General features: G+C 32.7%; 1 protein-coding gene across 2 annotated transcripts in view; it reads left to right on the top strand.

Moving 5' to 3' along the window:
- The window catches only part of NDFIP2 (Nedd4 family interacting protein 2), a 63036-nt gene extending 40586 nt beyond the window's left edge, over positions 1 to 22450 (top strand). For both annotated transcript variants that reach the window (XM_020290295.2, XM_020290294.2), the window contains exons 3-8: positions 7308 to 7441; positions 8819 to 8912; positions 12906 to 13030; positions 17219 to 17285; positions 19978 to 20083; positions 21482 to 22450. In XM_020290295.2, coding sequence (XP_020145884.1) covers positions 7308 to 7441; positions 8819 to 8912; positions 12906 to 13030; positions 17219 to 17285; positions 19978 to 20081 — 524 coding nt within the window. In that variant the 3' untranslated portion in view covers positions 20082 to 20083; positions 21482 to 22450. The remainder of the gene's footprint in view (positions 1 to 7307; positions 7442 to 8818; positions 8913 to 12905; positions 13031 to 17218; positions 17286 to 19977; positions 20084 to 21481) is intronic.
- Positions 22451 to 23864: the final 1414 nt, after the last annotated feature.

Below are 23864 nucleotides of genomic sequence, written 5' to 3'. Positions count from 1 at the left end.
TTTTATTTTGTTTTTGAAAGTGCGTAGGTTCTTCACTCTGTACACCATGCCTGGCTTTCTTGTATGCCCTACAGTTTCGCCACATAGTACCAGAGATAATCTGTCCTTCCATGTTTTATGCCCCGATGCCTCCTTTGCACTTTAATGAATCCAGGTTCTGTTGGGTATTTTCACCCAGAAGAACCCAGTTTCATCACAATTGAAGCCTTGCTTTGGATGGTATCCTTTCTCTTTAAGCAACTTTTTCAACTCTGCCAGAAATCTGGCAGCAGATGCCTCATCGGCAGGCGTAACCTCTTTGGTAATTTTTATATTTTTCATTCCAAACCTAATCCTGAATCTGTATAACCATCACTTACTTGCAGTAAATAGCTGTTGTCACTTGTTTCAGGGGATCCCTTGCTGAAGTCTTAACATAGGCTCAGTGCTTTCCAGTGTAACATGTTGCTATCAGTTGGAACAAGTTTCTGTTCATATCTTCCGCCCACAAATTTAATGTCCTTTTCATCTTAACTAAACACTTACCATGCACTGTGGCCATAACTTTTGCAATTGGAGGTACAAGAGCAACACTAGCAAAATCTTCTTTATCCTTCTTCACAATTTCACAAATAAATTTGTTCTTACCATAAATGTTAGCAACCTCAGCTTACAATTTTTTACGCCTTATTGGCAATTTTTACCTTTCCACTTATAGGAAGTACTTCATGGCTTCTCTTGGGCATATCTAAATTGCCAACATCACTACTTTTGCATTTGGGGGCCATTAATAAGCAAAGGTAATGTAAAAATGAGCTTTATTTTACAGATGAGAAAAAAATCATGGAAAATTAAATAAGTTGTTCATGATCACATAGCTCCTAAGTGGTAAAGACAGAAGTTAAATCCAGATATATCTGATTCTGAAGTTTGCAGTTACTGTTTATAGTTGCAGAGTCCTATGATTTTGGCTATTAGAAGGTCATTGGGGACCTTTGCCATAATGTTTTCTTTGGAGTGTTACAAACAGAAGCCTAGGGATAAAAGGAACACCGACAGTGAGGAAGAGAGGACAGCAAGTGATTTTAATAAATAATAAATGGAAACATCACAAATGCTCAAAATAGGGGAATCATTAAATACACTTTTAAATGACAGTATGCGTAAGTATTGCATAGCCGTTAAAATTAGGTTTTTTGAAGAATGCTTACTGATATCACATTAAATACTTTGAGAATAGCAAATTTAAAAAGTAGAATATCAAATGACATATATGATGTGATCCACATTATTAACACATTAACAGTCTTGTGAGTTGTATTTAACTCATGCTAGTTTTGAGCCGGAGGCCTCGTAAAGCATATGTAACTCACATATCTCTTCACCTTGGGAGCTGTGAGAACTATTTTTCAAGTTGCATATAACTCATGCACAGAAAACAATAAAAAATAATAAATTTTTCATTAAATTAGAAAGGATCATTTTGTTTTAGAAGTTTTTATTCTATTTTTGTAATAAAATACTGTGGCCCCAAGGAAAAAACTTTTTTCTAGCACGGCAATCAATGTGTTAAAAAAAAATACATGAACATTTCCATGTAAAGAATATTTCAAGATATGTTAAAAATAATAACTTACTCTGGATGGTGGAATATTGGATTGTTTTCATTTACTTTAAACATGTACAGTCACTGCTACATAACATTTCAGTCAATGACGGACTCCTTATATGCTGGTGGTCCCATAAGGTTATAATGGAGCTGAAAAATTGCTCTCCCTTGGTGATGTGGTCATCATCGTTCCATTGTGCTGTTGTGGCACAGTGCATTACTTGAGTGTTTGTAGTGATGCTGGTGTACATAAACCTGTGCTGTGCTGCCAGTTATATAAGAATGATATAAGATGATAGCATGTACATTATGTACAGTATATAATACTTGATAATATAGGCTTATGTTACTGTTTTATGTATTTACTATGCTTTTTATTGCTATTTTAGAATGTACTCTTTGTTTTTTAAAAAGTTAACTGTAAAATAGCCTCAGGTAGTTTCTTCAGCAGTTATTCCAAAAGAAGGCCTTGTTATCATAGGAGATGACAACTCCATGCATGGTATTATTACCCCTGAAGACCTTCCAGCAGGACTGGATATGGAAGTGGAAGACCGTGATATTAATGATCCCGACTTTGTGTGGGTCTTGGCTAATGAGTTTGTTTTTGTCTTAGTTTTTAACAAAAAAAGTTTAAATAAGAATTTTAAAAATAGAAAAAAGCTTATTGAATATAAAGAAAGAATTTTTGTACAGCAGTACAGTGTATTTGTATTTTAAGCTAATGTTATTACAAAGTTAAATAATGTAAAAACTTTACAGTAAGCTAAGGTTAATTTATTTATTTATTGAAGAAGGAAAAAATACTTTTTAATAAACCTAGTATAGCCCCAGGTAGGTACAGGGGTTCTAAAATCCATAGTAGTGTAAAGTCCTAGGCCTTCACATCCACTCACTCACCCATAGCAACTTCCAGTCCTACAAGCTCCATTCATGGTAAATGCCCTATACAGGTGTACCATTTTTTATATTTAATACCATATTTTTACTGTACCCTCTCTATGTTTAGATATATTTAGATAATATAAATACATTGTGTTACAGTTGCCTATTCAATACAGTCACATGCTGTATAGGTTTGTAGCCTAGGAGCAATAGGCTGTAATAGCCTAGGTGTGTAGTAGGCTGTGCCATCTAGGTTGGTATAAGTCCACTCTATGATGTTCCACAATGACTAAATCACCTAACACATTTCTCAGGACATATCCCTGTCATTAGGTGATGTATGATTGTATTTTAAGCATTTGGCATGCTAGTTTTCTGTGGAGATTGTATTCCTCATTAGGTCACTTTATGGCTTGTTTTTGTAGATCTGAGCAACATCGATAATCATATGTGACATTTGTATAATGCTTCACAGTTTAAAGAGTTCTCTTGAATACTCTTCTGCTTCATCCCATAATAGCAACTAACAGTCCTCCTGGGTCAGTTATGGATGAGAAAATGGACTTCATAGTGGTTAAGTGATTTGCATGAGGTCACAGAACTTCTAAGAAGAGAATTTAGAGCTGGAGCTCCCTAGACTTTAAATCCTCTGGTTGAAGACCACTACCTTAAAGGAGAGAAGAAAAATGAGTAAAATTAAAAAGTAAAACTTAAAGTTGTAACAATTTAGTGCTTCTACCCAACTTTTATCTATTAGTGGTGGGTATTTTTTTCTATCTTGAGTGTTAAAACTTTTCAAGTTTACATACTTGTTAATATAAAAGATCACATCTCCTTGGATAATGTGTGTCCTTGTTTCAGTTTTTTAAAATTTACCAGTTTAATATTATTGCTTTCAATTTTATAACCACTGTTTTCACTTAGATTTTACTTCTATTCTAGTTTTAGAACTAAAGAAATCTATTTACTTAAATGCTTATGGTGGTTTTACATCCTGAAAAGAAATCTTCTCTAAGAATTTTTGACTCTTGTCTCTTCTGATGGAATGTTATCCATTATACTGCTACAGCCACTTCCTGTCATTAGGTTAAAAATGACCTAACTTCAGATCCTTAGCTGTTCCTGATAGCGTTAAAAAAATTATTTTAAAATCTTTGTACATGAAAATAAAATAGGATAAGTATTGCTAGAGTAAAATGTGTTTTCATGTTGAAAGTTGCAAGACATGCTGATAGAGAGAGAAAATTATAAACATATGTAAAAAATACAGGCATACCTTAGAGGTATTGTTGGTTCAGTTTTAGACCACCACAATAAAGCAAATATTATAATAAAGTAAGTCATGTGAATTTTTTGGTTTCCCAGTGCACATAAAAGTTATGTTTACACTGTACTGTAGTCTATTATAATGGTTTATAATAGCATTATGTTTTTTAAGAATACATACCTTAATTGAAACCTTTATTGCTAAAAAATGCTAATGATCATCAGAGCCTTCAGCAAGTTATCTTTTTGCTGGTAGAGGGTCTTGCCTTGATGTTAATGGCGACTGATTGGTGGTTGCTCAAGGTTGAGATGGAACTTTCTTAAAATAAGACAACAATGAAGTTGGCCACATCAATTTACTTTTCCTTTTACTAAAGACTTCTCTGTAGCATATGATTGTCTTTGATAGCATTTTACCCAGAGTAGAACTCAATTTTTATTTTCTTTAAAAATTGGAGTCTTTTCCAACCCTGCTGCTGCTTTATCAACTAAATTTCTAAATGTAATCTAACTTCTTTGTTGTCATTTCAAGTGTTCACAGAATCATCAAGAGTAGAATCCATCTCAAGAAACCACTTTCTTTGCTCATCTATAAGAAGCAATTCCTCATTCATTCAAGTATTATCATGAGATTGCAGCAGTTCAGTCACATATCTAGGTTCCACTTCTAATTCTAATTCTCTTGCTGTTTATTCCACATCTATAGTTACTTTCTGCACTGAAGTCTTGAACTCCTCCAAGTCATCCACAAGAGTTGGAATCATCTTCTTCCAAACTCCCATTAATGTTGATATTTTGACCTCCTCCCTTCAATCATAATTTTTTTTTTTTTTTTTGAGACAGGGTCTCACTCTGTCACCCTTGCTAAAGTGTAGTGGTATGATCATAGCTCACTGCAACCTCAAACTCCTGGGCTCAGGATGATCCTCCTGCCTCATCCTCCTCAATAGCTGGGGCTATAGACATGCACCACTATGTCCAGCTAATTTTTCTATTATTTGTGGAGATGTGGTCTTTCTTTTTGCTCAGACTGGTCTTGAACTCCTGGCCTCAAGCAGTCTTCCTGCCTCAGCTACCAGAGTGCTAGGATTATAGGCATGAGCTACTGTGCCAGCCTCATAAATGTTCTTAATGGCATTTAGAATAGTGAATTCTTTTCAGAAGATCTTCAATTTAATTTGTCCAGATCCCATCAGAGAAATCAGTCACTATTTACATTAGCCCCTAACAAGGAGAGTCAGCCTCTCCTTTGAAGTTTTGAAGTCAGGCATTGACCTCTTCTCTAGCTGGGAAAGTTTTATTTTTTTTTTATTTTTTATTTTTTATTTTTTTGGGAGGTCATTAGGTCATGATGGGAAAGTTTTAGATGACATTTTCTACCAGAAGTCTGTTTTGTCTACATTGAAAATCTGTTGTTTAGTATAGCCACCTTCATCAATGATCTTAGCTAGATCTTCTGGATAACTTGCTGCAGTTTCTCCATTAGCATTTGCTGCTTCACCTTGTACTTTTAGGTTATGGAGATAGCTTCCTTCCTTAAGCCTCATGAACCAACCTCTGTAAGCTTCAAACTTCTGCAGTTTCCTCACTTCTCTTAGCCTTCATAGATTGAAGAGTTAGAACCTTGCTCTGGATTAGGCTTTGGTTGAAGGGAATGTTGTGGCTGGTTAGGTTTTTTCATCCGGATCATTAAAAGTTTCACCACATCATTAATAAAGCTGTTTTACTTTCTTAGTATTCATGTGTTCATTGGAGTAGCCCCCCTCCTTTTTTTTTTTTGAGACACAGTCTCACTCTGTCACCAAGACACCAAGACTGGAACATAATGGCATAATCACAGCTCACTGCAATCTCCAACTCCTGGGCTCAAGTGATCCTGTTAGCTCAGCGTCCTGAGTAGCTAGGGCTATAGGCAATAGCCAATTTTTAAAATTTTTTGTAGGGACGGGGTCTCATTATGTTACCCAGGCTGGTCTTGAACTCCTGGCATCAGCAGTCCTCTGCTCGGCCTCCCAAAGTGCTGGGATTACAGGTGTGAGTCACTGGGCCCAATCAGGAGTAGCATTTTCAGTTTCTTTCAAGAACTTTTCCTTTGGATTCACAAATGAAGTGTTTTCCTCACTAACCTTAATCGTTTCTAGCTTTTGAATTAAAGTTAGAGACATGTGACTCATCCTTTCACTTGAACACTTAGAGGCCATTGTAAGGTTATTAATTGGCCTAATTTCAATATTGCTCTGTCTCAGCGGGTAGAGAAGGCCCCAGGAGTGGCAGAGAGATGAGGAACAGCTGGTTGGTGGAGCCATCAGGACACACACAACATTCATCAACTAAGTTTGCTCTTTTCTATGTCCTTTATACCCCAAAACAATTACACTAGTAACATCAAAGATCACTGGTCACAGATCACCATAAATTATATAATAATACTGAAAAAGTTTGAAAATTACACAAAGACACAAAGTGAGCATACATGATGTTGGAAAAATGGTGGTGATAGACTTGTCAATGCAGAATTGCCACAAACCTTCAATTTGTAAAAAATGCAGTATTTGTAAAGTAGAATAAAGCAAAGGATAATAAAACCAGGTATGCCTGTATAATAATACTATAGTTATAATGGAGGAAATTACAAAAGTGTTGTCAAACACTATGGTATATACTATTTTTATAATCTACCTTTTTTTTTTTACCATGTCATTGATTGTAGCATTAGTCTAATCATTTGGTTGGCCTCTATCATTTTACTTACACTGCTTTATGTTGGAAATTAGTGATACAATTTTATTTTTAAAATAAGAAGTCTGTACTTACTTTTGTTATATGTTTCTGGAGATTTTATTTTAAAATAGTTTAAAATTGAGGGAGAAATAATAAAAAAAAATCTAAAGAACTAGGTAGATAAGAGGAAAATGGGAGGAGAAAGGGATAAGAATGGAAAAGAGTAAAAAATTTTTAATCTGTTAGCAAAGAGAAATACCTGAGTTTGCTTAAGAGATTGGGACAGTTGCCAAAATCAACATGTGTATGTGTTGTCAGACCAAAGTATTTGGGGTCAGGAACTCCTGGGTCTCCCACTTAATGGTTGTTTGGTATTGGGCAAATCACTTAATTTTTCTGAACCTCAGAGTAGCTAAGATTAATGCATGTAGAAGTCATCTATGAAATGGTTAGTACTATATAAATATTATTCATTTTTTTATGTTTTTGGCTGTGAGATAATAGGCAAGTAAACTAAGTTCTTTGTGCATACTGCATAAGGATGCTTATATATTATGAGATTTTTACCTCTTGTCTGTTACTCCTTTTCAGAACCTCATTCTTGAGGTTTTTGTGTATTAGCCTTTAGATGATATTTATCAGTTCTTTCTTTTCATGATAAATTTGGACTAAAATAAGACTTATGATGATAATAGTAATTTACATGTTTTATAGCTTATAACATAGGACCACAATAGCAATCATAGTTTTTAGTGACCTATTGTAAATTATTAAGTTCTGGTGATGACTATAAATTTTATATTAGTTTTGTTTTTAATGGTTATCCTTTTAAATCCTCTTTCTTCAGATTCAGAAGTTTACAGTGAGTTTTATCCTGTGCCACCTCCCTACAGTGTTGCTACCTCTCTTCCTACATATGATGAAGCTGAGAAAGCTAAAGCTGCTGCGATGGCAGCTGCAGCAGCAGAAACATCTCAAAGAGTAAGAGCAGTTTATCGTTTCTTTTGATAATATTTTTTGTTAATTGATGTGTACATTTAGCAATATCAAAAATAGTCTTTATGCATAAGAGTGTGTATGTAGATTTCTTTTTTAGTATTGCTGACCCTTGAACAATATGGGTTTTTGAACTTCATGAGTCCACTAATGTGCAGATTGTTTTCAGTAAATGTATTGGAAAATGTTTTAGAGATTTGCAGCAATTTGAAAAAACTTGTGGACAAACTGCATAGCCTAGAAATATTGAAAAAATTAAGAAAAAGTTAGGCGTATCTTGAAAGCATAAAATATATGTAGATACTAGTCTTATTTATGTGTTGGTTGACACATAATTTATGTTATCAGTAGGGCTTCTAGTGAACAGTGGGCTATTAAGAGTTAAGTTTTGGGGGAATCACGAGTTATATACAGACTTGCAAGCTAATGGACTAAGTCGTCACAGTTCCTTGGATGCTGGCAGAAGACATGAGACTGCTGGGTCTGAGAAAAAGACTATTATTCACACAATAGCAGTAGCCAGAATATTAGCATGCTCTGTGCCAGTTCCCTGACCTCCAGTTCCCACAGGGCTACACAAAGAGGGCTAACTGATAACCTACATGCTCAGTGTGTTGAGTCATAGGAGAGGAACCCTGGGATAGGGAACCCAACTCTTTTCTAATGGTCAATAAGAATGCCCACACCTCCGAAAGGAGATGCTGTCTCTCTTCCAAAGCTGTCCACTGTATAAACTCTCACAAAAAGGCAGCCAGTGCCTCTGCCTAGAAGACATGTAGAAACATAATAAACCCATGGAGAATTCTCTCTTAACATAGTCCACTATTGTGTCTAATCTTCTGTTCTTATTAACATTGCTGCAACAAATTATCTTTAATACATCATTTCTTATAAGTGGGGATATGTGTATATATTTTTATAATATGTTGTAAAAACTGGAATTGTTGGATCAAAGGGTATGTACATTTTAATTTTGATAAATATCGCCAAATTGCCCACCATAGAGGTTATACCAATTTATATTCCACCACTGATTATGAAAGTTTCTGTTTCCCCATTTAATATTAATGCAGCAGTATTGCATTTATCTTCTTGATACCCTTTGTATGTGTTTGATGTTATTCAACATTATCTTTTTTGTGTTTACCTTTTAAGTTACTCTTTTCAAGGGTGCCCATGGAAAAGTAATGCTTGCTAATGTTTATTGATTACTTATTCTGTGCCAGACATTGTACTTATTATCTCATATTGTCTATACAGCAAATTGAGAGCACTAGATTTTGTTGAAGTTCTTATTCTTTTATTTAAGATGATAAAGTTGTGATTATTTTAGTGAGCTATTCTAATGTTACATGTTTACAGATTCAGGAGGAAGAGTGCCCACCAAGAGATGACTTCAGTGATGCAGACCAGCTCAGAGTGGGTAATGATGGCATTTTCATGTTGGCGTTTTTCAGTAAGTGATCTTTCCAAACTATTTTTTTGCATTAAAGTAACATAGTGAAGAAAAGCAAATATTATTAGAATGTATCTACCTTGTTTGAAGTATAGATTGTTCCTGATACTGAACTAATGAATACTGTGACCATATGTTATATTACAAACCTTAGAATTTATTAAACACTTCCTGAATAATTGTGTATTGCAACCATTATGCTGTATGCCGACCATATGAAATTATATAAACACATTTAAGCTAATTAGGATTTTGTAAGAGAAATGCTGCCGTACTGGTGCCATTCACTGCTATAATGGCATATAGAATGAAACTAAATCCTGCTTTTGGAGCAGAAGACTTCCATTTGGGTGTTCTTAGGCCAGAAGAAAGGTTAGAAAAGGGGGGATATTCTGGGCAACTAGAACAGTGTCACTTGGGACACAAAGGTATGAAAGTATAAGTTTTATTTAAAGGAATGGTGAGTAGTTAGATCAGAAACCAAAGTAATAGTTTTTAACATCTTGCAAAATTCTTAATTTAAGATTTGACTTATAAAGTAGATTTAAGCTCCTTGAGGGAAGACCGTGTCATAGTCTTCATTATTTCTGTACCTAACATGAGGGATCAGAATATTTAACTCATTAAATAATATTAAGACACTCAAGAAACTGTTGAAACTACTAAAGCCAGTAGTAGAAATCCAGTATTCATGTAAGTAAATTTATTATTCTGTGATATGGTTAATTTCTGCCCTCAACCTGGTTAAATTATTAAGCTTTCATTCTTGGATAGAATGCTGATTTAATTCATTTTAATTATAAAGTTTATTTAAATGAGAAAACTGAGAAATAGTTTACTTATTAAAAGTGCCACATTCAACTTTAACAAATAGAAAATACATACTTCATGAGTTGTTACTTTTGAGTCTGGAAATTCACTTTTTCCTCCATTTTGAAATGGTTTCTTTTATTTCATCTGCTGAAGAACAGAGGTGGGAGGAGGGCAGGCAGCTGTATTTTTCTCTTCATACTTAGTAAATTATATTCAAATTGTCAGTTAGCTAACATATATGTAATATTTAAATATTAAATTAATTTTAGTTATAATTTCTCGTTATATATATCAGGAACAATGAAAAGCAAATGAACTCTTTGATTACAGATGAGTACTGTTTTGCACTATTCTAGTGGATCTTGGTTTTTATCTTAATTTTAGTTCAACTGGTAATTCTTAACAAACTTCCCACATATTTTGTTTATAAGAAGAGTAGCTTATATATTAATTTCTTTCATTGTTGTATCTTTTAAGAAATCTTAATTATAAAAGAAAGAATCTAAATTTATTGTACTATTTTTAGTATGAATATCTGTTCTTAGGAATAAAAACGTGTTATTTGATACCATTTAATTAGGTCACTCAGAGAGTTCTTATTTCTCCATTTCTATATTCCACTTAACCCCAGTATCACTTTTTAATCTTAAATTTTTTAGATTTGAAAACATTTCACTGATATAAGTGCTGTAAATTCATGGTAACTTAGACACACTAGATGACTTTAGCTAGTGTTAGTATAATATTAATATTAGTTAATATAAATATTTTAATATAAATTATCTTTTACTAACTTTTCTACAACTTATTTTTTTATGCTTTCTATTCTACATTACATCAATATTATAAGAGTAAATTTATATTTTTTACCTTCATTTTCTGATGTTTTTTCTAGTAGGACTAGAGCTTATTTGCTTTGATAAGCATAGATTTATTTGTAATTACTACCATCTAGTGGCTGTTCCTCAAATTGCAACTTACTGTATTTTTCATGCCACTTAAATGATCTTGGAACTACTGTTGGTAAAAAGTAGATTTTGTTTAATGTGGTTTAGAACTTAAGCATTTCAGGTTATATAACTTGTACAAATAAAACCTACAGTGAATATCGATAAGAACATTTCAATTAAAACCTTCTGTTGGTTTAATTCTTGCCTTCTTTGTTTTCAACACCTTACCTTACATAACTCTAAAAAAAAGTTTATGCTTAAATTTGATAAGATAATTGTATGTTCTTTTTCAGAAAATGTAAAGGGAGAAATGTACCGTGTTTCCCCGAAAATAAGACCTCCCATAAAATAAGCCCTAGCAGGATTTCTAAGCATTTGCACAATATAACCCCTACCCTGAAAATAAGACCTAGTGGTGGGCATGGCTACGCAGCCTATCTGCACAACCCATGCATTTCGTTGCAGAGTGGTAAAGAAGATGAGCAGCCCTTCTCATCTGCCCCATCGTGACAGCTACTAACCCAGAGGTGACCAGAAAGGTGCGGGCAGCCCCACCAACAAGGTCTGCTCCCCCTGTCAGGTCCCAGCCATCCTGTGCGTGCTGCAAGCTGAGGCTTTGAGGGGAAAGTCTCCTCAGTGAAGTGAGGAGCGGGACGCTCCGCTTTAGGTATTGTGTGTCCCCAGGGGGAAGAAGGAAAGCTGTGGCTGCCATTGTACTCAGCACTGTGGGCTTCTCTCAGCCCCCAAAACACCAGGGGGTAGGGGAAAAGCTTCAGCAAGCAGTCTCCTACTGAGCCCAGAGAGATCATTTCTGCTGCACTGTGCAGATTGGACCCTGCACTCCAAGCAGGTTACATGGATAAGAGCTGCTCATTTAATGAGAGCTCTGTTGCTCAACATGAGAGATTGGGGCCAATGGTTCTAAAGGAAATAGAGTCGTAAGAAATTCAGGATGGATCACGGTCTGGAGAGTTATGATGATGTACCAGAAGACACTTAACTCTATTTGAATAAATGTAGATTGTTGTACTGTACTTAAAAAAAATAACACATCCCCTGAAAATAAGCCCTAGGGTGTCTTCTTGAGGAAAAATAAATATAAGACCCTGTCTTATTTTTGGGGAAATATGGTTGTTCTGCATCCTCATCAGTATTTGGTATTAACATTTAAAATTTTTTTTTATTTTAGACATTTTAAAAGAACTGTGGAAGTATCTCATTGTGTTTTAATTTGCATTTCTCTAACTATTATTAATGCTGTTGAGCATCTTTAATCAGTAAATTCTGTTGAGCACCTACCATATACAAGTCAAAAAAGTTACAGTTCGTAAAGGGGTTATCTGGACACTACACATATTGGAAAACAGTACATTATTCTGTCCATGGAAAGCTGTGTTTTTATATAGCTTTTAGATAGGATTACATATTATGAGTGAACTCAGAAAAGGAACATCTAAATACCTTAAAACCATAAAATATCTGTAAAGTATTAAATTTGGTTGTTTTATTTTACCTTTTTAAAAAAGCCAATTTTGTTGGCTGATTGATTAAGCTGGACTTCTTGGGTGGGACCACATGAGAGCTATATTGTAACCTGGTTTTTAGCTGGTTTAAAAATGTAGTTTTGGCTGGGTGTGGTGGCTTATGCCTATAATCCTAGCACTCTAGGAGGCCGAGGTGATCGCTCAAAGTCAGGAGTTTGAAACCAGCCTGAGCAACAGCAAGACACTGTCTCTACTAAAAATAGAAAGAAACTAATTGGCCAACTAAAATATATAGAAGAAATTAGCTGGGCATGGTGGCACATGCCTGTAGTCCCAGCTACTCAGGAGACTGAGGCAGAACGATAGCCTGAGCCCAGAAGTTTGAGGTTGCTGTGAGCTAGGCCATGGCGTCAGCACTCCTGCCCTGGCAACAGTGAGACTGTCTCAAAAAAAAAAAAAATTAGTTTCACCCATTGATAAGCTTTTAGAAATTGATTCCTGTGGCCCAAACTGACAAGAAATCAAACTTACTCATCTCTTGATGTACAGTGTAGTAAATATGTAATACATTTGTAAAAGGTATAAGCTATAGTCTATAAAGTCTAACTTTCTATAAAGAAAGTTAATTGGCATAGAAAAGGAAATGCCGTTTCCATTGAGTAATGTAGTTAATGATTTAATGTCATTTCTGTGTTAATTTGTTTCCAAACTGTGGTTTTTAAATGAACTGTATCTGTTGCTTTTAGTGGCATTTATTTTCAACTGGCTTGGATTCTGTTTATCCTTCTGTATCACCAATACCATAGCTGGAAGGTATGGTGCTATCTGTGGATTTGGCCTTTCACTGATCAAATGGATCCTTATTGTCAGGGTGAGTGTCTTGATGATAGCTCGTATTTCTTTTACCTCTAAAATGAAAAGGATTGAAATTTTCTGTGTGATTCATAAATGTTCATTTTATGCACATGAATTCAATTATTTCAAGGTTATTCTTATTTTCTGTACCTAATTATGATAGTAATCTCTATGGGATCAACATTTTATAACTTTATTATATGAGAGATTGTTAATATATTGGAAAGAACTTTGAAATCAGAAAAATTTAAGATTGAATTTTACCTTTTTTATGTCTGTGTTCTAACTTTAAGTAATTTCATTGTTCTGAGCATTAGTTTCTTCATAATAGGCTGATAATTAATAACTGCTTTGCAGGATTTTTATTGGTATAGAAATAATATAATTGAAGTACCTTGCCCAATTACTGCATAAATATATATGCTTAGTAAAATCATGACTATTATTATTGTGATATGGTACAGTGTGCCTAAAATCAGTTAAAACATAAACATTTCTATATTTTAGTGAAATTATCATGAACCTAAGTATCTTTTTACTTTTTTGTCACATTGAGAGCTCAGAAGTAAAGTGGAGGCCTGTGAAAGTGACCATCAGAACTCATCTTTTGTCCCTTGTGTTTCTTTTAAGCTTTTCTTCTCTTTTTCCTGTTGTGCCCTGAAGTCACCCTCTCTACTTCTTAGTTACAAGATGGTATGTAGAGAGACAAAGATAAATCTTTTTCTTTTCCCCATCTCAGTAACTTTTCTAGTCCCCAAAATTGCATAGGCATTAGTTTGGTTAGCATAATCTTCCCCCAACTCTTTACCTTGGCCTTTCAAAGTCTGCTTTTAGCTTTTCTTTACAAATGTTTCTTCCTGGTGTTTTTAGGATAAGCCCTAGGAGAATGAATGCTTGTTTTTTATTTTTTGTAGAGATGGGGTCTCTCTATGTTGCCCAGGCTGGTCTCAAACTCCTGGCCTTAAGTAATCTTCCTGCCTCGGCCTCCCAAAGTGCTAGCATTAAAGGCATGAGCCACCGTACCTGGCTTTCTTCATTATTTTTATATTTATAGCTTCCCAGGGTTTCAGTAGTCTTAACAGACAGACGGCCCTGTCTTGGTTCAGACCAGATTATAGGTTTTATTATTAATCAGTTGATTCTTGGTTGGGACCTGGGGACTGGTTTCTCCTAAGATGATTAAAATCTGGGACATTGTAAGAACTGTCCTCTGGCAGATTCTTGTTTTAATTTTATTTCAAAGATATATAGTAGGTTCCTACCATGACATAAACCTATTAGGTGTTAGGGAGCATAAAGACACAATCCTTGCCCTTGTAGAAGTTACTACTAGAAAATCCTCAAAAGAGTTGGTTCTAGATATGTCCAACCTTGGTTATGATACTAATAGAATTAAGTACTATTATTCAAATAGGATTTCTCCTGTAAATCCCAGAACACAGAAAATAATTTGAGGACTATTTTTTTTAAATTCTCCTAAAGTTGGTAAATTACTAGTATCACTAGATCCATAAGAAAGAAGTTAATGCATTATATACAACCTATGCCTTTAGGGTATTCAAACCTGATTCTCTCTTAGAACCCCAGGTTGAAAAGGGTTAATGTGATAAGATGGGGAACTTAATTCAAAGACTGTAGTTTCTCACAGTTTTGTAGGGTATATACTAGCTTCAAGTTTGATCACCAGAACTGTTTAGTTTCCCTTTAAAACACCTTTACTGAGTTAAGGACAATGTTATATCTTTAGTGAATATTGAGAATTGATATATGAAAAGGATTTTTTAAAATCTTTTGTATAAAATAATAATAGCTGCCCATTCATTGAACACTTAGTGTGTTCTAGGCATAATTTGTTACAAACACCAAATTTTTTAACCTTATCTCTATCTCTGATGCTGGTGATGATCCAGTCATCTTGTTGGTGATGAAACTAAAATAATGTCTAAAAACTTGCTCAGGGACCCACAGTTTTCGTGTGGATTAGAATTTTTGAGCTTGGTCTCTATTCTGCGCCTATTCTCGTGATTCTGTACTGCCTCTGTGACACTGTACTTTGACTTACTATAATGCTCCAAGCAGTAAATTCCGCACTTTTAGTGCTGAGAGAAAGGTTTTCTCCTAAAACCCTGGTGTTTCCTTTCATTAGACAATATGTAATTTGTAAATCATACTGCTGCTTTCTTTGTGTTTCTGCGCTGCCGTGAACCTCAGATTCTTATATAACTTCTAAGGCGTTTAATGTTTTTATTGTTTGTTTTAAAATGCCTATGTGTTTTATTAATGTTAAAAACTAACAAGTTTTTTTTGAAAGTAGGGTACAAACAGTACTGGTGTTATATTAATAAAATAAAATCAGATAAATTCTTAATGTTAGTCAATTTATTTTCCAAAATTTGATTTCTGCGTTGGCCAATCAACATGATTGGTTTACTTATTTGAAAAAACAACAGTGTGGCTCAGCCTGTGATGTTTTAGTATCTTAGAACATTTTTGATAGCCTAGTAATGAGTCCAAAGGCTTATTTCTTTATCCTTTTTACATAGTGAGTCTTTCTCTTTGACTTCAAGGTGAAGGTAATAATATTCTTTCCTTGGTAGTAAATAAGAAATAGCTATATGGTAAATATTTTTGGTGAATAATGACTGTTCTTGGTTTTCTAGTTGCCTTTAATGGGTATCATATACAGAAAGTTAAAAATATTGCTTTGGTTTTTTATTCTTTTTTGTCCTTATGGCCTCTAAAACCTATATGAAAATCTTTTATTTCTAATTATTAATCACTTAATTTAAAAGTAATATAGTACATTCCTACTTTATAAGCTGTATTTTTCCAATTGTCCCTTCATTCTACATATTTTAAAGGTGCAGGAGTATGTGGGATTTGCAGCTTTAATATTACTTTGAAATTTTAAATCTCTGAAATTTCTAAAACTATAATCTGATTTAGATCATGGCTTATTTATTCATTGAAAATACTTCTTGAGAAAAATACTTAAAAGGCTTTAAATAACAGTTTAGATAATCTTTATTTGATGTGCTTCCTTAAATGGTGACATTATTTACAATTTGTAAACATGTTTTATTATCAAATTTATAGGATTTTTAAGCTTTTATGGAAATTACAACAAATAGCTGTAGCTGAAAATAATTACCTATAAAGGTAGAAATACTTTTAATTAATTTCAGATTTGAGGGCAAATCTGCATTTAACACTGTATTATTTCCAGTTAAATCAGATTCAGTTTGCAGATCAGTGGAAACAAGGTAAATGCAAGCTAATTTTTAGTAGTTTTAGAGTAGGTTATATTAAACACTTTAAAAAAATAATTATTTGGGCATTGTTTAAATAGTAAAGGATAATAGAGAAGAATTATCTGAAGTAACTGAATTAGAATGATTTTTTTTTAAACCTTTTTAAGTTAGTGAAGTTTGATGTCTAGAATCTAATCAAGGAAAAGATACCTGTGTCCAATATCACCAAACCCTGCCTTCCATCTGCCTGTTCATATTCCCACATCACAGAGAATATAAAACTGTCTACCATGGCCACTAATAGAAACTGTTGAAATGCCACTTCAAGGTTCATTTAGCTGTTCTCAGCTCACTGTTGGGAACTGAATGCTAGAGCATCTAGTTTGAAAATAAAAAGACTCTAATGAGTTGGGGGTCTTTATGTGCCTAGTATTTTTGGCAGTGATTAACAGTAGGGGATGTACAGAAGGTCAAAAGCTCTTCTTTTTAGAGGTCACTAGAACATCCCCATCTGATAAGATTAAACTAATGTGGCTTTTGGTGTTAATATCTAAAGCAGCGGGTTGCCATAGCGTGTTTGGGATGGTAGTTGTGGCTTTGAGAGAGTATGAAAAAAGGACTGACATGTGAATTCTTTAATGAGAAAATGTGTGATTCAGATAATTCAGATATACAGCATTTACTTTTCTTTCTTGCAAGCAGTTTGAAATTGTTTTTTGTTTCTAAAATATTTTGTATAAGTTTGTTTGATATTGCATAAGAGATTTTTCTCAAATAATTATATATATATGTATGTTGTTAATACATGTCATCAAGTATTTTTATTTTTCTTTTTGTGCTATTTTTAAATGTTAAAGATTGTTTGAGGTAAATAGTTCTGAAACTAAAGATAGTCTGTGATTTTCAAATTTTGGTATGCAAATGAGGTTAATATATTTATGTTCATTTCACAGTTTTCTGATTATTTTACTGGATATTTCAATGGACAATATTGGCTTTGGTGGATATTTCTTGTACTTGGTAAGTTATTCTTAGTGCATTTCAGTTTAATTTGTATTTAGTTTAACTTTGATTTCCTAAAATTGTAAGATGTAAAATTATGTTACAACTTATATGGAAATAATTTTTCTACTATGAAATTCTCATATCCAAACACTTATATCATCTCAGTTTTTCAAATATTCTATATAGCACTCCAGATTCCTTAGATTTAAAATCTATAGGCTGTCAGTGTAAAGAATGAGTCATTAAATTGAATAATAATTGAATGCTACAGAATTTTAAAGTATTAACATGACTAACAAAAATTGTCTTTAGCATTGATCTTAGAAATATACATGCATAGTTTCTTTTAATGATTTTAGGAAGTTTGAGAGCAGGATAGTTTGGTTGTTCTATCCTTTCTTGTATTTTTGGTTCATGAAAACATTCTTTATGCTTTTGAAATGTGCCCTGCATTAATCATTAATCAGCCAGGCATAAGGAAAGGCTTCATGCCTAATGATCACAGTACTTTTGTTGAGTTGTCTTCTTATAAGGTATGTCTTTTTATTAATATTGTTGGAATTTTATCGATTTGCAATTTTTTCCCCTTGTGTTTTTCACTTTAGGCATGTGATAATTAAGTTAATCTTAAAATCACATTATACCTTTCATCTACATTTCAAATATATTTACTGACCTGAAGAATACATTTTGTTTCTACTTAGGTTGAAAAGCCCACATTTCTCTAAGAATTGCACCAGAAAATAATAGCATTTCAGTAGGTGGCAGTCTTCTCTTTGAGTTTTTATTTAGTCATGCTATCGGATCTTTGGAATCTTTTGGGAAACAAAATCTTAGTGGTCAGTTAAGGTCAATAAATTATTTTTCTGATAACTATAGTGAAATTATTTTAGTGTTATGACTTTATTAGGGAGTCCGACTTGTATATGGGGTTAAACCAATTCTATATTGTTAATTCTGTTCTGACTGACTGTATTCTGTGTTCTTTATTGAGTTTCTTACCTAAAATGGAAAAAACTTATAAAGTCTATCAAGTTTTTAAGCATATCAAACAAGTATGTTTTTATATATATTATTTAGAGATTAGAGGACTCTTAGGAAGGTCACTGTGAGGGGCAGAGTAGAATGCAGAGGACAATTCCAGTTCCACATTCAGAGCCATAGTTTAGCACTTATTTAGGGGAATGTGAAAATTTAATCACTGATAAAAATGTTGCTGTCACACTAAAAAGAATATTGAGCACTTTGTAGAATGCTAAGAAATAAAGGCCACCAAGCGATTGGTTTTTAGATATGAATTGGCTTATTTTAGAAAATGCCTGCGAAGAAACAAAATGTATCTTAGAAATAGCAGCTTCATAGACAAAAGAAAGGTCTCATAAATAATTTTAGTTTACATTTTTCGATAATATTTTTATATTTAGATAACGATTCATTATCTTTGAACAGCATCTGGTGGAAGGGCATGAGGGTGGAATTCAGAGAGAGGGAGTTAGTTAGGATATGGGAAGCAGATGGGATTGGATTTAGTTGAAATTTATACCACTTGTTTAAATCATCATTTGTCAATCTCTTCTATCTTTCCTCTTCAATTTATTACAAACATGCTTCTTTTTTTAGTGCTTTGAATACTGTCTTGGAGTTGGAATACAAATTTAGTTTGGGACTTCTTTATTTTAAATTCACAGACTTTTTTCCTCCTGGTGAGAAGAATTACACACATATAGTACATGTTTGTGTTTTTGTGCCCCCCCATTTCCTGGTTAAAAATTTACTGGAGTTAATGAATGTTTCCCTAAGAATTATATGCTTAAATATTTCAAAGGCTTAAACTAATAATGGTAATGTTTTTATATTTATCTAATATTTTTCATCTGAAACATTAAAGCATTTCACAGGCATTGCCTTTTTAATTATTAAAGATGTAGGTGGTTATTATTTTAAAATACTAATTTATAGGAGAAAACTGAGATAGATATAAGATGTATTCCAAATAATCTAAGAAATCACTAGAATGAGTGCCTGCCCAAATCTTTCCTGACTCTTCTTATCATAATTTTTTTTACCCCAAGCTACTTCTTTTCTCATTTATCATAATTTGTATTATAAATTAGTGTTTTATTATTGCTTGAAAATAAGAACTCATAATTAAAAATATGTATATAATGTACATATCAAGTACAGATTTCACAGATGACAAGTACTTGATATTGCTATTATAGATAAGCTTATTTGTTTTCTCCCACAATTGTTAGCAACTACATGCATATATTCTCTACTTACTTTAAGAATATATGTCTTAGTTTGCTTAGTGGTTATATTAATTGGTAAGTTTAGTACAGTATAAATGGGATTTCTAAGAGTTAAATCAGTTTAAATGCATCAGGTAATTTTGCTTTTTAAAGGAATCTTAATAAATGTATATTTTTGTGTAATTCTGGATTTTCATAGCTGAATTCCCTTTAATTTGCATACATCTAAGACTAACAAATTGAAAGAATGTGGGCGGCAATAAAATTTTATTGTATTTCCTCATGACGGAGTTATCATTATAGTGTAAAATATATTATGGAATGTGTGGAATCCTGCAGATTAAATTCCTTTTCTTAAGCCAAGAGGATCTTAGTTATAATTGTCTATTTTAAATTTATCATGACCCATTTCTGTATAAGAACATAATATACCTGTATTATTTCAACCTTCTCAGGCCTGCTGCTTTTCTTTAGAGGATTTGTTAATTATCTTAAAGTCAGAAACATGTCTGAAAGTATGGCAGCTGCTCATAGAACAAGATATTTCTTCTTGTTATAGAGGTAAGAAATATTAATGTATTAACTCTGTTTATTCCCTTTATGCATTCAGATTTACCAGATACATGGTAAATGCTTAAGGGAATACTCATGATTTTTACCCAAAGTTAGCATATTTAATATTTTATACTTCTAATAGCTTACTGAAATTTAATAAGTTTATAGACCTTTTGGACAACTTTTACATTTTTAAAATTGAATTTCATAAATTTTAATTTTTTAAATATAGAATGAATACACTGTAACTTTAAATCAGACTTTTAAAACTTTTTTTAAAGCTTGAGCACAGGAAATATACGAAGTAACCACCAGCACAAAATTGAAGGCTTAAAAAAAGCAAATATGACAAAGTACTTACACAGAAGGGATTGACACTTTGCATAAAACAATGTGAAATCCATATAAGCATCTGGTGAAAAAAACAAAAAATAAATCTGTGATTGAAAAACAAATTGTCATGCAGTCATCTTAGCAATTTGGATCAAGGAATAAAAGTTGTGTAAAGAAAATAGGAGCTCTGTTACTGTTTTCTTAATGTGTCAGTGTGTGTCAACAATGAAAACTGCAACTTGAATAAATGAAATATAAAGAAATGAGTAGGGTGTGCCTTACTAGTTACTAAGTGAGTTTCTGGAGGCATTGTATATAGTAATAGCATTTATTTATTGTGCAGCCAGGAGAATCTGTACATAAAGAGACTTAATATCTTTACACCTTATCCTATATTTTATTTTTATTTTCCTATCCTATTTTTTAAAGAATGTACCATATACTTCAATTTAAACTTAAAAAGTATTTGAACTTCATAAGCAAAATGTCTACTAAAATACAAGGACAAAGTGTTTCAGGGTTACTATAAGTATTCTTTTTTATAAATAAATTGTGTGGTTTGTGATTTGGTTGTTTAAATTTTATTTATGAGTTATATATAAGCTTATGTTGTTTACTTATGTCCACTGAAGAGTACAGTGAATATAGTTGTATTTCTGGATCATATTAATACATCATTTTAAATGTTCCACTAAGATACCTCGCCCTGAAGATGTCACATTTTCTTTTTAACAAGTAAAATATCTGTAAACAATGGCACTGAGAGTTTGCCAGCACTAAAGATAAAAGACAAAGTAATTTTACTAATCTGAATGTTATTCTGTGAGTAGTGTGATTATCTTATTTGCATTTTGAAGAGTCTAAAATATAATGTACATATGTTCTAGATGCAGGTATCCTAAAGCTTTACACTTTAGAATATATTCTGATTTATATACTACTTGATGTTATCTTTATCAAAAGAACATTGTATACTTATGTAATACTGCTATAAAATGGGCTTTTATTATACTATGCTTTAGATAAGTGCAACTTAGTACATTTTAAGACTAATTATTTCTTTGTCCCTAGACTACAGCAGCCCGACATTCCTTTCTTATGCCAATGTGAAATTTCCAGATCATCTGTAAACCTACAACTTTAATAGGATAGAAGACTACTAATAACAGAAGACAAATTAGTGAAGAAAAGATAGAGCTTCAAAATTGAATAGCAGGGTGGTTTATACTTAAAAGCCATTTCTGTTCATTCTTTACCTATCTATATTTCATTTGTTTTGCACATGTGCATATGTGCCCATTTAAAAGATTTGCATATACTTGAAAGAAACCTTAAAGTTGTACCAGTAAAGTCCAGTCACATTTGGTTAATCAGTGTTTGATATAATTGAAAGAGTTGAGTGGTAAACAGTCTTCCAGCATGTAAATGCCATTGACTTCTGACCTGACATTTAGTGTAATAAAAATGAAATTATTAACCATGTCAAATGCTTTTACTTTCTGGGTCTTAGATTCATCTGGTAATTCTATATATGAAACATCTTTTGTTATATATAAAGTTTATTGAAACCTGCAGTGCTGATTATTGGAAAGGATTTGTCAGATTTTTGAACATGATATTACATTATTATTTAGGAAAACTCTTCCTGTAAATAACCATGCATAAAGTACTTTCTGCATTGTTTTCTTAGAAATTGTGTCTAGATATCTTCTCATTGATTTTAAATTAAGTGAACTAAATATATATATAGAAAATTTGAGTGTTAAAGATAGAATTTGTTTTTAAGACAAATGTTAAGGAAATGAGGGTATACCAAATGTCCTTTATAAGAAAAAAAATTTTTAAGGGACGTACTAATTTTAGAGATTTTCAAACAAGAAGCTTGTTTTCTAGGATTGCCCATCTTAGAGATTCTTGCAGGAAGAGGTTGTATTAGATATTATATTTATTTCATTTAAGATAATTTTGAAAATTAATTTTCCAAATATTCTCATTTGCATTTGTCTTTTAAAAAGCCAATAAAAGTATCTTTCAATATCATTGTAATAATTTGTTCTTTAGATGTTTAATTTGTTAAGCTTAGCAAATAAAATTTTGTGCTATTAATAGCTTCTGGTTTTTATGATTATAGATTAACTTGTAAAAAACATATCCTAAGTTGAGATATGTGAAATACCCATTTTCAAGTTATGGAAATGTGTCTGGGGAATCTAGGGGTGTGTGTGTGTGTGTGATGAGAGTGTGTCACCATTGTCACAACTGGAATCTAATCTACATTCATAAGCTACTATATTTCATATCTTGCAAATCATTCTATGTCTCATCTGCTTTTCAGTTATATCTTTGCTTTTGAGTACCAACATTAAAAATTATGGTATATCATCTTTTAAACCTAAAAAATATTTAATATAGCTAGATAGAATATATAAAATTGATTACTTATTTATTATTAGACACTACTACTAAAAGGTACATTTAATTATCCAGGGACATTTTTCCATTGCTGAAAAATAAAATTTATTATGCTTTATAACTTCTTTTGTATTTCTCTGTATTTTCTAATTTTTTTCGTTGTCTTTGATAAATAAAACACACTGTTTTGTTTTGCTAATTAAGCCTCCTATTTTTTTTGTTTTCCCTCATTTAGTTTACACCCTTGTATAGAATTTTTATTGTCAATTAAAGTACCTGTCTTTGACACCCCTTGAAGTAAAACAATAATATGGGGTAAAGAAAACAAAGTATTTAATTTAGTTGCCTAATTTGGAAATTAATTAGAATTAGAATGTACTACTAACATACACAAACTCGAACTCATGCTGGATAATTAATTTTCTGTTTTTTGTGTGGTGTTTTTTTTTGAGATAGAGTTTCACTCTGTTGCCCTGGCTAGAGTGCCGTGGTGTCAGCCTAGCTCACAGCAACCTCAGACTCCTGGGCTCAAGTAATCCTACTGCCTCAGCCTCTCGAATAGCTGGAGCTACAGATGTGCGCCACCATGCTCAGCTAATTTTTCTATTTTTAGTAGAGATGGGTTTCTCGCTCTTGCTCAGGCTGGTCTGGAACTCCTGAGCTCAAGCAATCCTCTTGTCTTGCCTCCCAGAGTGCTAGGATTACAGGTGTGAGCCACTGCACCCGGCCTGGATAATTAATTTTCTATAGACCTATACTTTGTTCTTTCAATAATTTTTAAATGAAATTAAGCTTTGATACATGATAATTTTAGGAAGCTCAGCCATCAAACATCAATTTATTAAAATTTCATTTTAGTTTTTGTGGTATTTATACTTGGTTTCTGAGTATGAATATGTTACTTTTGATCTAACATCAAAACTTCACTTTTTGTTTTGATTTTTTCCCCCAAATCTGTAAGGTTCAAGTATACATGTTACTTAATCTTCTACAATTGGTATAATTTAATGGTAGCCCTAAATCTCATTAAGCAAGGGAATCA

This window comes from Microcebus murinus, chromosome 13 (genome assembly GCF_040939455.1).
Source record: "Microcebus murinus isolate Inina chromosome 13, M.murinus_Inina_mat1.0, whole genome shotgun sequence".
Taxonomy (NCBI): domain Eukaryota; kingdom Metazoa; phylum Chordata; class Mammalia; order Primates; family Cheirogaleidae; genus Microcebus; species Microcebus murinus.
This window is presented reverse-complemented; position numbering and strand designations above follow the sequence as displayed.